The 12,538-nt window shown below is 45.8% G+C and overlaps 1 protein-coding gene across 2 annotated transcripts in view; it reads left to right on the top strand.

The window, feature by feature from the left end:
• Positions 1–12,538, top strand: part of LOC107200237 (mitogen-activated protein kinase kinase kinase 3-like) — a 75,673-nt gene that overhangs the window by 15,729 nt on the left and 47,406 nt on the right. For both annotated transcript variants that reach the window (XM_015618440.2, XM_015618439.2), the window contains exon 2: positions 5,114–5,193. In XM_015618440.2, the coding sequence (XP_015473926.1) occupies positions 5,190–5,193 (4 nt within the window). In that variant the 5' untranslated portion in view covers positions 5,114–5,189. The remainder of the gene's footprint in view (positions 1–5,113; positions 5,194–12,538) is intronic.

The raw sequence follows: 12,538 nt of genomic DNA, 5'->3' as shown, positions 1-12,538 counted from the left end.
TGACCTTTGCTGATAGAAGAATCCTTTTTAATCCTTTTGATTTGCTTCTTTGTTTTATTGATCCAGAAGTTTGAGATCTGTATGGAAAAATCAAAGCTACTTAATATGCCGGTATACATTACTGATTATTGCACTGACTTTAGTAAAAGGAATATTACTGCAAAGCAAGAAAAGGGACTGAGAAAAATACCAGTATCTAAAGGGGCTACAAGAGAGCTGAAGAGGGACTTCTTACATGGATGTGGAGTAATAGGACAAGGGGGGATGGTCTTAAACTGAAGGAGGAGAGATTTAGATTGGATATTAGGAAGAAATTCTTTCCTGTGAGGGTGAAGAGGCACCCTGACACAGGGTACTCAGGGAAGCTGTGGCTGGTCCATCCCAAGAAGTGTCTAAGGCCAGGATGGATGGGGCTTGGAACACTCTGGGATAGTGGAAGGTGTCCCTGCCCTTGACAGGGGGTTGGAACTGGATTATCTTTAAAATCTTTTTCTACCCAAACCACTCTATGATAACTTACTGAAGCGTGCTGCCTGGAACATTTCATTTATAAAGTAATTTCTGAGAAGAGGATTTGTTTTAACATCTCAATGGCTTCTTTAAAGGGCTGTCATGGATGTTAACAGCAGGACTCAAACAGGTTCTAAACCTCTTATTCTCAGTACATCTCATGCTAGAACAAAGAGGATGGCTCAGGAGATTTTCCCCCAGAAGCAGCTGTCAAGTGCAGCTGCCCTGGCTGGGTCACTGACTGAAGGAATCCTCCACTGGGCATGATGGCTTTTAAACACAGATCTGTTCTCTCAACAGCAGGTGTTGTGAGAAAGATTCTTCAGCAGTTTTGGGGTGTCATACCCAGAACTGGGGAGATGCAGCCTCAGCTGATGGGTACTGATCCAGAATTGCTTGCTGGGTTTCACGGGCTGTAGTTCCCAGGGCATGGGCTGGCTCCTTCCATGAGCTGTGCTGGTCTGTGCATGTCACTTCCAGCATAGCAGCCTGGGCAGGGGAGGTTTTGTTCTCCTCATCTTGGCTCATGGACTTTGTCCCTTGAGCTCTCTGGGGAGATACACCTGCAAACCTGGCCTGGTTAGACACATGTCTGCAGAGAGTTCCATGCTCATCAACATGGAACCAGAGAATCATTTTGGCTGGAAAAGAACTTTTTACATCGAAGTTCAACCATTAACCCAGAACTGCCAAGTCCATGACTAAACTATATCCCTAAGTTCTACATCTACAGAGATGCATGGTCTTAAATTGCTATTTTTTTACTTCCCTTGCATGGTATATCCTTTGTATAACCTGAGTGGAAAATGCCATGTGGGCAGGGTTTTATGTGTCTGAAGTGGCACCAAAATTTAACTATTCTTTTGTGCATCCCAGAATATGGGTCCAGGTTCCAGGCTGAATGTTCTGTAGTGTCTAGAGAAAACTGTAAGGATGAGGTTTGGATGATCAGAGAAAACCTGTAATATTCCAGCCACTCTCCCTTTGCCTTTGAGTCCCTCTTTGCCAAGCCTGCAGGCTGCCTGAGCTATCAGCACACATACATTTGTGTTCTCACCATTAAAACAATCTCATTTGCTTTGCTGTTGTTTTTAACACTACCCCAGCGCTGGCCTCTGAAGCTTTTTGAAAATAACATTTACAATAATATTTTTAACAGTTCCGTAGTATACAAAACTCCAGTGCTCTGGCAGGACTCCCGGAAACTTGCTGAAAGTTAATGTGGTCAACTCTTAAAAAGGAGAGATTTTTTCCACTTGACTCTTGCTTGTTAAACTCTCTGAGCCCAACATGTTCCCCGCTGCTTGAAAAAACAAGGAAAGTCCCAATTTTAGCAATGCTAGTTTGAGTAGCTTTCCAGCCGAGCCCTATTTCAGGGGCAACTGTGGCTTATTATTACTTTTTTTTTTTTTTTCTTTTTTTTGTTACAGTGGTGTGTGCCCTACACCTTCAAACCAAAGTGCTAAGTGGTGCTCAGGCAGGAATAAGTAGGTGCTGCTTTCCCAGGAAGCCTGGGGATGATAAACTGCAGAGGGAGATGCTGCTTGCTTGTGCTGCAGCAGTGGCAAGACTTGCTGACTTGAACTCTGTGTTTTATGGTGGATGCTGAGCCTCTGTGGGGTAAGAACAACCCTTTTTGGGGTAGGTGATGCTGTAAATCCCATATATCAGTAGTAGACTGCAGGTGACTCCAGCTCCAAATGCTGGACTACACTCTTCCTGCTTTCCTGACCTTCATCCTACATAATTCCTCACAGTAAATCTGCTGATCACTTTGTTTTTTCCAAGAGAAAATCACACCTCTCCATCCTCTCCTTCCCTGCTTTGCTTTCTGTAACTTAGATCCACAGAGGCAGGAGTCATGGATGCACAGACATGTCATGGCTGAAGTGTTGTCTCCCCTGAGCTCAGTCTTGCTTAATCCCTTCCCAGCCAGGAGTATTGGAAGAAAAAGGGGAAAAATGGGATTAATTTTCCAAGTGGATTAATAACCTTGCACACATCTCTCACGAAGACACTCAAACCCTGCGCTCATGGAGCCGTGATGAAATTGTGCTACTCTGCAAAGTTCAGCTCAGGCAAATCAAATCTGCTTTTCCCCTGGATGAGAGCACCTGTGCTGGCCTTTCCTTCAGGTGAGGTAACTTCCAGCAGTTCCCTGGGCAGACTGGAGCAGACAGAGCCTCTTACATGCACAACACAAACCTGGAGTACATTGCCCCAGCATCCCTGGGAGCCAACGCCTTGCTGTGCTCTCTCATTCCTTGGCAATGGTGCTTTCCAGTGAGAACCAGGGAGATTTCAAGTAGGTTTACAGAGTTCTGTGGGCTGTGGGAGTGCTGCAGTGGCCAGTGAGAGCCCAGTTTCAGATGCTCACTGGTTTTGTGTCCCAAACTGATCAGGGAGCTTAGTGGGAGGCGAAGCTGCTTGGAACAGCATCTATAGGAAAAGAATTTTCCACTTTTTTTTGCCCTCTTATTTTTCCCCCCTCCCTTTTTTTTTAAGGGACATAATAATAGGACAGAATTTGTACTAGAAACAGGAATTTGTCCTTCTGTAACAGGAAGCTGCTGGTATGTATTTTTGGGAAGCCACGGAAATCGCCAGTGTTTGCAGTCCAGTTTGAAGGCCGGCTGTGCTCAGGATTGAGATCTGCTAAAACAGAAAATCCTTCATTCTCTTGTGTATCTGTGGAGATTTCCTGCCCTGTGTGCAGGGGCTGGTTTGCTCAGGAGGACTGGGCAGTGGGCTCTCAGTGGTTTGCTGTGGCAGAGGTGATGGAGAACAGCACAGGGAGGGCTCTGCTGATGGAAAGGTCACCTGTTTTTTCCAGGGCTCGTTTGCACAGTTCCTGTAGGTGCTTGTTTTTGTGACTAGATACGGTTTGGAAAGGTCTGGAAGGTCTCCAGAAATACATTAGAAAAATCTATTGCTCTGATAGGAGAATTAAAGTGGGCTGTCCCAGGAATTTACAGTTAATCCAGCCTGTGGGCCTTGGTGCAAACTGTGCATGCAGCTTAATTCCTGGAAGTGTCACAGCAGTTTTGAAAGCAAAAGTGAAGGTTTGGGCTGTTTCCTGCTCTTGTTATAATCAGATGGACTTTTTGCCCTGTTTTCTTGCTGGTTTTCTGCTCCCTCTTGTTTCAGTGTTGCATGGACTGACCAGTTCCTTCTCAAGGTAGTATTTTTAACCATTCAAGCTGTTTGGTTACTTCTTGCCTCCTCCTTGGTCTTGCAAAAGGAGAGAGGAGAGTGGCTGGTGGTCCTGGGCTCTCAGGCTGAGTGGTGCTGTCCTGGGAGGAAGCTGCAGCAGCAGAAGGAACAATGCTCTCCTCTCGGGGGCACCTGGATGTCTCAGCCTCTGCTGCTCTCTTATCACCCTCTCTTCCTGCTCCTCTCTCTCAAAATGGGTTGGATAAATATTCCTCTGCTCACCAGCACCGAGACACCACCAGAGCTGCAGAAAATCCTTTTAATCCGTGCTTGGGACCATTGCTGGTTCTCTTCAGATTTGTTGCTGTGTTTGTGTTGATTTGACCAAGCCAGGAGGTTTTCGAAGTTCCTTTTCCTACCATTTCTGACAAATGCCTCATATTCAACACTCCAAGAGCCATGGCAGTGTCCTGGAGCACATGGCTCTCACTGACTTCAGGGCAACCTGCAGTGACTGCAGGACAGGAATATCTTACTCCCTGTGCAAGTCTGATCAGGTCCTTGAGGTGTTTCTCCCTTTTCCTGTGCTATCACACAGATTGATGACCAAGAAATATGAGGGCTTATCAGGCAGCTAAAGTGGAATTTGATGTTGTCTTCTATCACAGTGTCCTTTAAAAGGTGCCCATCTTTAGGTGGATTTTGTCTTCATTCAGTCTAAAATGAGGCTTTTCATTAGTGGGCAGGACAGGCTCCAGCAGGTTCAGGCCTGTTTTAGTTTCTTGGTGGCCAAAAAAACCCCAAAAAACCTGTGTGCAGGAGTTTGGCTGAATGCAGGATGGCAAGTCACTGAGCCCACTTGTGAGCTGGTGTTGGGGGCAGATTCAAGGCAGAAACTCTGGGAGGACACACCTGCCAAGAGGGATGTACAGGGCAGTCACTGATGCTGAGAGCTGCCTGCACTCAGCTTTTTCCCCATGCAACCAGAGCAAAGCTGGTCGAGCCCTGGTGAACCTTGGCTGCCATTTGGAAGCCTAAATTTAGGTTTCTGCTTTGATCCAGGACTGCTTTTCCATGTCCTGCTGTCATTCTGTTCCTCCAGTGAGTGTTGTCCCACAGAGAAGCTGCAGAACGTGAAGTGTTAAAGATGGTCTTGCTTTAGGGTTACATTAATCATGTAAAAACACGTTAAAATACCATGTAATTAAAATGTTCTGCTCTTAAGGAAGTACAAGGTGTTTACTCCAAGATTTCAAAAGCATTAAGGTCCCAGGTTTGTGGTGTGTTACCTTTGGTGTGTGCAGAGGAAGGCAGACTCCTGCTCTCCATTCCTAACTAAAGATTCTCCTCTTTCCTCCTTTCCAGGTGATGCTGGGGACAGGCTCTGTGAAAAGTGGGCCATGTTATCATGTCAAAATTAATCTGTAACCTCTGTGTATGTTTGTTACAGGGTGGATGCTTGAGAGAGGAGGATAAGGCACAAGAGTCTGGGACTGGTGGAATGGAGGCCTGATGTAGATGGAAAGATGGGTAAGAACTGGATTTCCCTGCAGCAATTAATTTTCTGCAGCCTGGTGATTTTGGTTGGCACTACCAAGCGTGGCAACAGACTGGGGGACATTGCTATGATGCTCTATTACATTGCTTTCTAATTTATGTTTAGCATTTTAGTGGTGCCAAAATTGGAAAAATTTTCTTCTTATTCTGAGTGTGAGCTGGTGGATGATGTTCTAGGTTGAGTCTCTTCCCAAGTGTGCCTTGTATTTCTCTGCAGAGCATCTTCATTCCCTGTAGATCTTCTCCCAAGGAATTTTCTGTTTCAGACAAAGCTTGAATATATTGCTTTTCTAATTAGTGACCTGAATTACTTCCACTTTCTCCCTCTTCTGTTGGAATAGTTGTGTATCAGATTCTCTGTGGTGCTGAGGGAACATTTATTAAGTGGGAATTATTTATAGTTCTGGAGGTACATAGTGATTTTGATCTTATCTCTATAGAAAAGAACTTTCTTCTAAAGAAAATTCATTATGTCAGGAATTGGCACCAGTTGGAAGTGCTTAAATGCCTTCCTGACCTGGTGACCCAAGAAAGGAGAGGAGATCTTGGAGGAGTCCTGGTTGAAGCTGAACACTTGCACATTTGCAGCATTTACACAAGTTCACACAGAACTTTTCAGGGATGGCTGAAATGATGCTTTGAAGAAGGGAAAAAAAACCAACAACAACAAAAGAGATATGTGTGGGAATCCCAGTAAATTTAGGGTTTGTTCTTGCAGGTGTGTAGAGTCACACAATCACAGAATGGTTTGGGCTGGAAGGGACCTAAAACCTCATCTCATTCCAACCCCCTGCCATGGCAGGGACACCTTCCACTATCCAAAGCTGTTCCAAGCCCTGTCCAGCGTGGCCTTGGGCACTTCCAGAGATCCAGGGGCAGCCACAGCTTCTCTGGGCACCCTGTGCCAGGGCCTGCCCACCCTCACAGGGAAGAATTTCTTCCTAATAGCTAATGTAAATCTTCTCTCTGTCAGTTTGAAGCCATACCTCATTGTCCTGGCACTAATTACCCTCAAAAAAACCCTTGTAGAAATGTGATTCAGACTTTGGGTAGTGGTTTGAATTTAGAAAATGAAATGTGTGAGGCCACTACCACACTTCAAGTGTTTATTCTCCATAGGAGAAAGAAGAGTGGTATTTACTCCATCCTGGCTTTATGTTTTGTTTTTGCTCTTTCTCTGTTACCTAGAAGAGAGGTTTTGTGGCAAGAGAACTAATTTAAAGCTAGGTTAAAAAAAAAAAAAAAAAAGGGAAGGGAAGAGAAAGTCCAGATCTGCTTCTTCAATATAAAGAATGACCAATTTCAGTTTAAAATCCCTGGTGACTAACCCTAAAATTTTTTAGAAACATTTTCACTTTGAAGGCAAAAGCCACTGCTTTGTCAAGGCAATGTGGGTTATTTTAACAAGGAAAGTTCAGACTCACCCTTGGCACCAGCAGGGTGTTGCTGGCTCCAGCCCAGCTCTCAGGAGATTTTCAATTTGGTGATTTCTTGTACAGAGAGTGGTTGATAAAACTTGCCCAAGGTGCCTTCAGCCTGCCAGCTTCAAATGTAATATGGGTGCACCTGGGCAGCATTAATTGTGGGAATTCTGGGGTGAAGAGAGGCACTGTGGCTGGTTTTTTGGGAATGGGAGCAGAATCAGGAGGAATCTTGTGCAGGTTTGGAGTTCTGCTTGCACTTTGTGTGCGGGTGGAAGGTGCTGTGCATGTCCCCTCACCAAGATGTCACTGCTGTGGCTCATCACCGGCAGCATCCACACCTTTGTGGGGTTAGATCTGCCAGGATGTATCCAAATGGGATCACACTGTGATCCTGAGTCTGGTCTGCAGCTCGGCTGTCAGGATGAGATGGCTGAACTCTTGTGTGTCCCCATCAGTGTCACTGAGTGGTGCTTGTCAGTTAAAGAATTGCTGCAATGGCTCTGCTGATGCACAGGGATTTGGGCTAAATTTTGAGGGTTTATTAGTTTCACTTCTCTCCCTCTTCCTTTTATATGTGTTTGTCAACTCCATGCATTGGGATGAGGGAGCATTTTCAGGGGAAGTGCAGGGAATTTGAAGTCACATCATTGATTTCCTTCTGGAAAGGTCCACAGAGATGTGCTGGATGAGGTGATCTCTGACAGTCTGTTCCAGGTCTAGCTTTTTCCAGGACCCTGTTTACAGTCTGCTCAGTGTCTCAGAGTTCAGCACAGGACTGTTCACTCCTAGATGTGTTCTAGGGAAGTTGCATGACCTTGCATGGAGACCACAAGACGGGAAGTGGGGACTTCTGGCGTCTCTGTGTCATGCAGTGCTTGGACCAGCCCTGTGCAGCAGTGGTGTCCCAGGGCTGGTGCAGTATCTCTGCATGTGCCAGCTTGGGACCAGCCTAAGTCCTTGCCATTGAGTCTTTTTATTCATCTTACAGTCCATTTCCATCTGCAGCCTCTCCCCAAGAATCCTTGTAATTTGATCAAATGAGTGCTTATGACACTTTTAAAGATGTCTGTATGTGCAGTGCAACACAGTGGAAAAACCCTGCCCAATAAGTATTAAAAATTGCTTATTTTAATTGTTTACTGTGTGTTTAAACATCACAGTAAAAGTAATATTAACAAAAACCTGCAGAAGTTGGTACAGAAAGCACCAGCTTGTTTGTTGCTTAACTTTTATTCCTTTTTGTTTTAAAAATGATTTAAGTATTCTCAGTTGTGCTTATGAAATGCTGTGTGCAAGCATGTGTGTTTCTGATGGTAAAAACTCCAGGAAGGCTGATCTGTTCTGCTCAGTGTACATCCATACAACTCAAAGGTTTAGGTCTTTAGTGCTTTGCTGGAGTGACTTTTGCTTCGACAGAAAGGTCATCTGAGGTGTGGGAGATGGGAGAATGGTAATGTTTATAGTATTGACTTGACAGAGTGTGTGTGATTGCAGGCTGGGCTGGCAGAAGGCACAGCAGCTTGCTGAGGGCTTGTCTGAACAGCCTGGCATGGCCATTCAGCCCAGCTCCTTGGGTTTTTTGGGGGCTGCTGAGACAGAGACAACTGCTAGAGCAGGTGGGGGCAGAGCAGACCCTGTCCCATGGATGTCCCAGCCCTCCCTTGCTGTGTTTTCCTAATTCCTCAGTACAGCATGCTTTCACTCTTCCTTATTGCTCTAATCTTTCTCTTTGTGTTCTGAGAGCTATTAATAAAAATTAATTCATGTTGGATTGCTGCACTTTATATTATAATACAATAATTTAACTCAGAGAGAGTCTGAGTTAAAAGGTGCCCATGGTCTCCTTCTCCCATCCCTAGCACTGCACTCGTGGTACCCAGGGCTCAAATTTAGGTTGCTCTGGGCACCTGGGGAATGTGGGATTGGACCTGTATCACTTCTGGGATGTTGCAGCCGTTGCTGCAGCAACAGGTTAGGAGTTCATGGGCTCTGAGCTGAGGCTTTGAGCGCTGGAAGTCGCTGGGCTGGGAGGGAGAACGAGTTCTTTATGATCCCTCAAATAACCTTCAAAGGTATCGGAGTCAGTCAGGGGAAATAACTTGCCAGTTACATTTCTTTGCTGGGTAAACATTTTTCTACTTTCAAGTGTGCTCAAGAGAGAGGTATGGGTTGTGGGGAGAGGTAATATCTTTTATTAGACCAAATGATAGAGGTGGAAAAAACCAGGCTGCCTTTTAGGCACATAAGCCCTTCTTCAGAAGGAGAAAATTTTAAGCTTAGCAGGGAAACTGCTGGAATAATTGGCCCAAGTTTAATTCAATTATGTTAATCCATTAGAGAAAAATTAGTGTGTGTGGAGCAAAGGGCAGAGTTAGCAAAAAAGTTGTGAAAGTTTCTTGTGGGATGAGAAACCTGCTGCCTTTGAAGTGGTGAGGAGTAGCAGAGCTACAGGCATGCAAAAGTTTTCTTAAATGTGGTTAGTTTTGCTTTTTAAGGGTCCAGGCCCTGCTTGCAGATCTCCTGGACTAACTTTAATTTGCAAAAGCAGACGAGAAACAAGGGGTTTGTCACAAGCAGTAGGTTTATGGTTGGGCTCAAAGATCCTGTCTCCTGTTCCAGCATCCCAGTCACTGCCTGGATGTGAGGGGCAGCAGCTGTTTCCCCAAACTCTGCCCTCTTCAGCAAATCTTCCCCCCACCAAATGCCACCCAATTTCAAGCCAGACATTGTCCCCAAGAAGGGGTGAAGGCTGTGAGGTGGCTGCAGCTCCACAGGTTGTGCTCCTGAGCTGCTGCAGGTGGGGAGCTGAGAGAAGGAAGAATGACTGTCAGGATGTGGCACGAGCTGTACCTGGGGGAAAATTGCCTTCTCAGCTGGGCTTTGCCACCCTCCAAGCGTGAGGGGATGTATGGGGGACTCGTGGTGCTAAATGTGCCCAGGGATGGGGCTGTGGAGGAGAGCAGTGTGTGCAGAGCCTGGGAAAGCTCCCGTGGAATTTTACTGCGCACAGCGCTGTCAGGGATGGCTATTTTGGGAGTGGAGGCTTGTGGTGAACCACAGATGTAACCTTGCTTTCCCTCCCTGCTGAGCTAAACCAAACACCTTTTGGATCCCAAGTCCTTTTCCATTGCAAAAGTCCCTGGTAAGCCTCTGGAGCGAGGGAACATCGGCATTGAGCCACGGCGCTTCACAACTCGTCAGGAGAAGTTTCTTGTATGATTTGTGGCCTAGCCACTGAAACTTTTACAACTTGCCATCCCAAATGCTTTGGTTTTGGTGTTTGTGAGGTACTGATCACTTGGGGTTTTAAGGGCATCACTCTCACCTCTCCTAAACTGAAGTGCAGTCCCAGCTCTGCCTCTGCTTCTGGTTTTTCCTGGGGAAATTCAGAGGGCAGTTGAAGTTCTTCATGATCTCACCAAATGAATTTCTGTGTCAGGTTAGTCTCTTTTGCTGTTTTCTCAATGCTCTCATTAGTTGATTGGAGTCTTAGCATGTCTATATTTCATTGAGGGTGTTTGCTTGTTTGTGTGTGTGAGTATTTTGGAGACTGCTTGGGTCCTGTCATTGGTGATTTGATTTAGTTATACATATGATACACATTTATCGTTTTTAAAATAACTGGTTTAGCTTTTATAGAACAAATTCTTGCCTTCCCCTCCAAGCCCATGGAGGGCTTGTTCCTCTCTGATTTCTCTACCCTTTTGCAGGGGGACATAAAAGGAAGGGTTGTTTTTGATTTAAGCACAGTCTCCAGTTTGGCTATGCAATAGTAGCTGTATGGATCACCTGAGGGCTAGCACGGGGTAGAGGGGGAATAGGAGGCAGGAACTCAGCTCTACCCCCAAGAAAAGGGGTCTGTGGGATAGAGTAACTGTGCCCTACACCCACAGATGTTCTGTTGAGCACTTGGTGTGATGGATATCTGTAGCTGTCAAAAGCCTCTGATGGGTTTGGTTGTTTCTTTTCACAAAGCAGTTACTGATTGTGCTATAGAACTGAAATTAAAAATCCAAACCAATGTCATTTATGCAGAGCAACAGTTGAGCATTGATCTGTCAGGTTGAGGATTAATAATATCCTCCACCTGGTGCACCCTTCAGCATCAAAATTCTCTGAGAAGAAGAAATGTGCTTACCCACAGGAGAACCCCCAGCACACCACAGCATTGGCTTTCTACGTGAGTTTGTATGTCCTGAGCTCAAGACATCAGTGAGCAAACTCCTGCCAAGAAGTCCAGCATATTAGGAGGGCCTTTCCTCACTTCCTCCTGTCTAATTGCTCTGCTCGACCTGCTGGGCTGTGCCCTGCCCCTGAGTCCTGCACAGGGGTGACCTTGGCATCCCTTGGGTGGGGTTGCAGGAGGGAGAGCAGCAGCAGGATCCAGCTGCTGCTGAGCCTTTGCTGACTTGCAAAGAGAACGTGCTCCACTGGTGTGTCTGCTGCACTGCAGTCTGCTCTGGAGGAGGGTAATTGGATAATTTTTCTCTTTATCAGACCCTGGACACAGCTCCAGACGGTGGCAAAAATGCTTTGTGCATGTGGGTTGAATTTATGGGAAGGATCTCACTAGGTGGGTGCAGGCAGCACTCTGCTTGCCACAGATCATTCCCAGAGAGCCCTTCCAAGGGGGGTGAATTACACAACAGTGTTTGTAGCTGCCTGTCAGAGTGTCTGGGTCCCTTCTTTGCTTGCTTGGGGGCTTTTATCATGGTCCAAGTCAGGCTCCTGAGCCTCTGGCTCACTGAGCTCCTTCCTAGTATTGACTGGGCAAGTCAGTGATGGTATTTACTTACTAATTGATCCCTCCTGTTAAGAATCAGAAACATTTACTTTAGAAAAGACCCTTAAGATCATCAAGTGCTGGCTTGCTACCTTGTCCCCTGGTGTCTTGTGCTTGGCCTGGATGCTGGTGGCTGTCCCTGCCTGTTCATGGTTTTGGCAGGTACTGAAGAAACCCCAGGTCAGGGTTTTTCTTTGTTTCCAAGATTTTTTCCCCCTCTGGCTTTTGGAGAAAAGGCAGCTTTTATCTTCACAAGCAAGTTCTTTGACACGTGGGTGGGTGTTTTTCTGTTCCCTAGACCAGGAAAGACCTGGCCTGCTCTGACACTGACCCTCTGGGAAGGCAGTGGGCAACCAGGTGGCTACTGGTCTGAAAGATGTGGATTTCCACTGGAGCACATGGCCAAATTTGCTGTTACCCCCTGCTCACACAGCAAACAGACATGTAAAGGTGTTTTAGCCACTGGACATTATGTGCTTCTTTGATCTCTCCTCTTGATTAAAAAAACAAACAAAAACCCCCAAGCCAAACCAAAAACCAAAACACCTCAAAAAAAACCCCCAAACAAACACTGGAGAGAGCTGCAGAAATGAATGAAGTATCACTCTAGTGGCAGAAGCTGTGTATTTCCATTTATTTAAATGAAGTGGGGTTTAAAGGAGATGAAATAATAGTCTGTGAGTACCTGGGGAAGATGGGGAGTGTCTGTTAAAAGGAGGGTCTAAGAGACAGGGATATCAAGATCTAATTAACAGAAAACAAAGCAAACTCAATACTCAAACTGGAATTGAGATATTTGTTGCAAAGAGGGGTTGCTGGAAAAAGTGCATGAGCTCTTCCAGGCAAGGCTTTCTGAAGAGGCTGTTTTGTGTGATTCCAGGTCAAGGTTGGGATGTGGAGGCTGCTAAATGAATTGTTGTGCCCTTTGCATACAGCTAGGAAGGCCCAGATCAAGTGAAGTCCTCTCTGAATTTAAGCTCCTTTAATGTGTTCAGCTCTGGCTGCAGACTCATGTGGTCTTGAGCAAGGCTTTTGTCTGTCTCAGGTTTCTGTCCAGCAAATGAGAAACAAAACTCAGCCCATCTCCCTTTCCTTGTGACAGTGTAGCTGA

This window comes from Parus major, chromosome 2 (genome assembly GCF_001522545.3).
Source record: "Parus major isolate Abel chromosome 2, Parus_major1.1, whole genome shotgun sequence".
In the NCBI taxonomy this organism is placed as follows: Eukaryota; Metazoa; Chordata; class Aves; order Passeriformes; family Paridae; genus Parus; species Parus major.
Note: the sequence above shows the minus strand (reverse complement) of the source record. Positions and strands in the feature narration are given on the sequence as shown.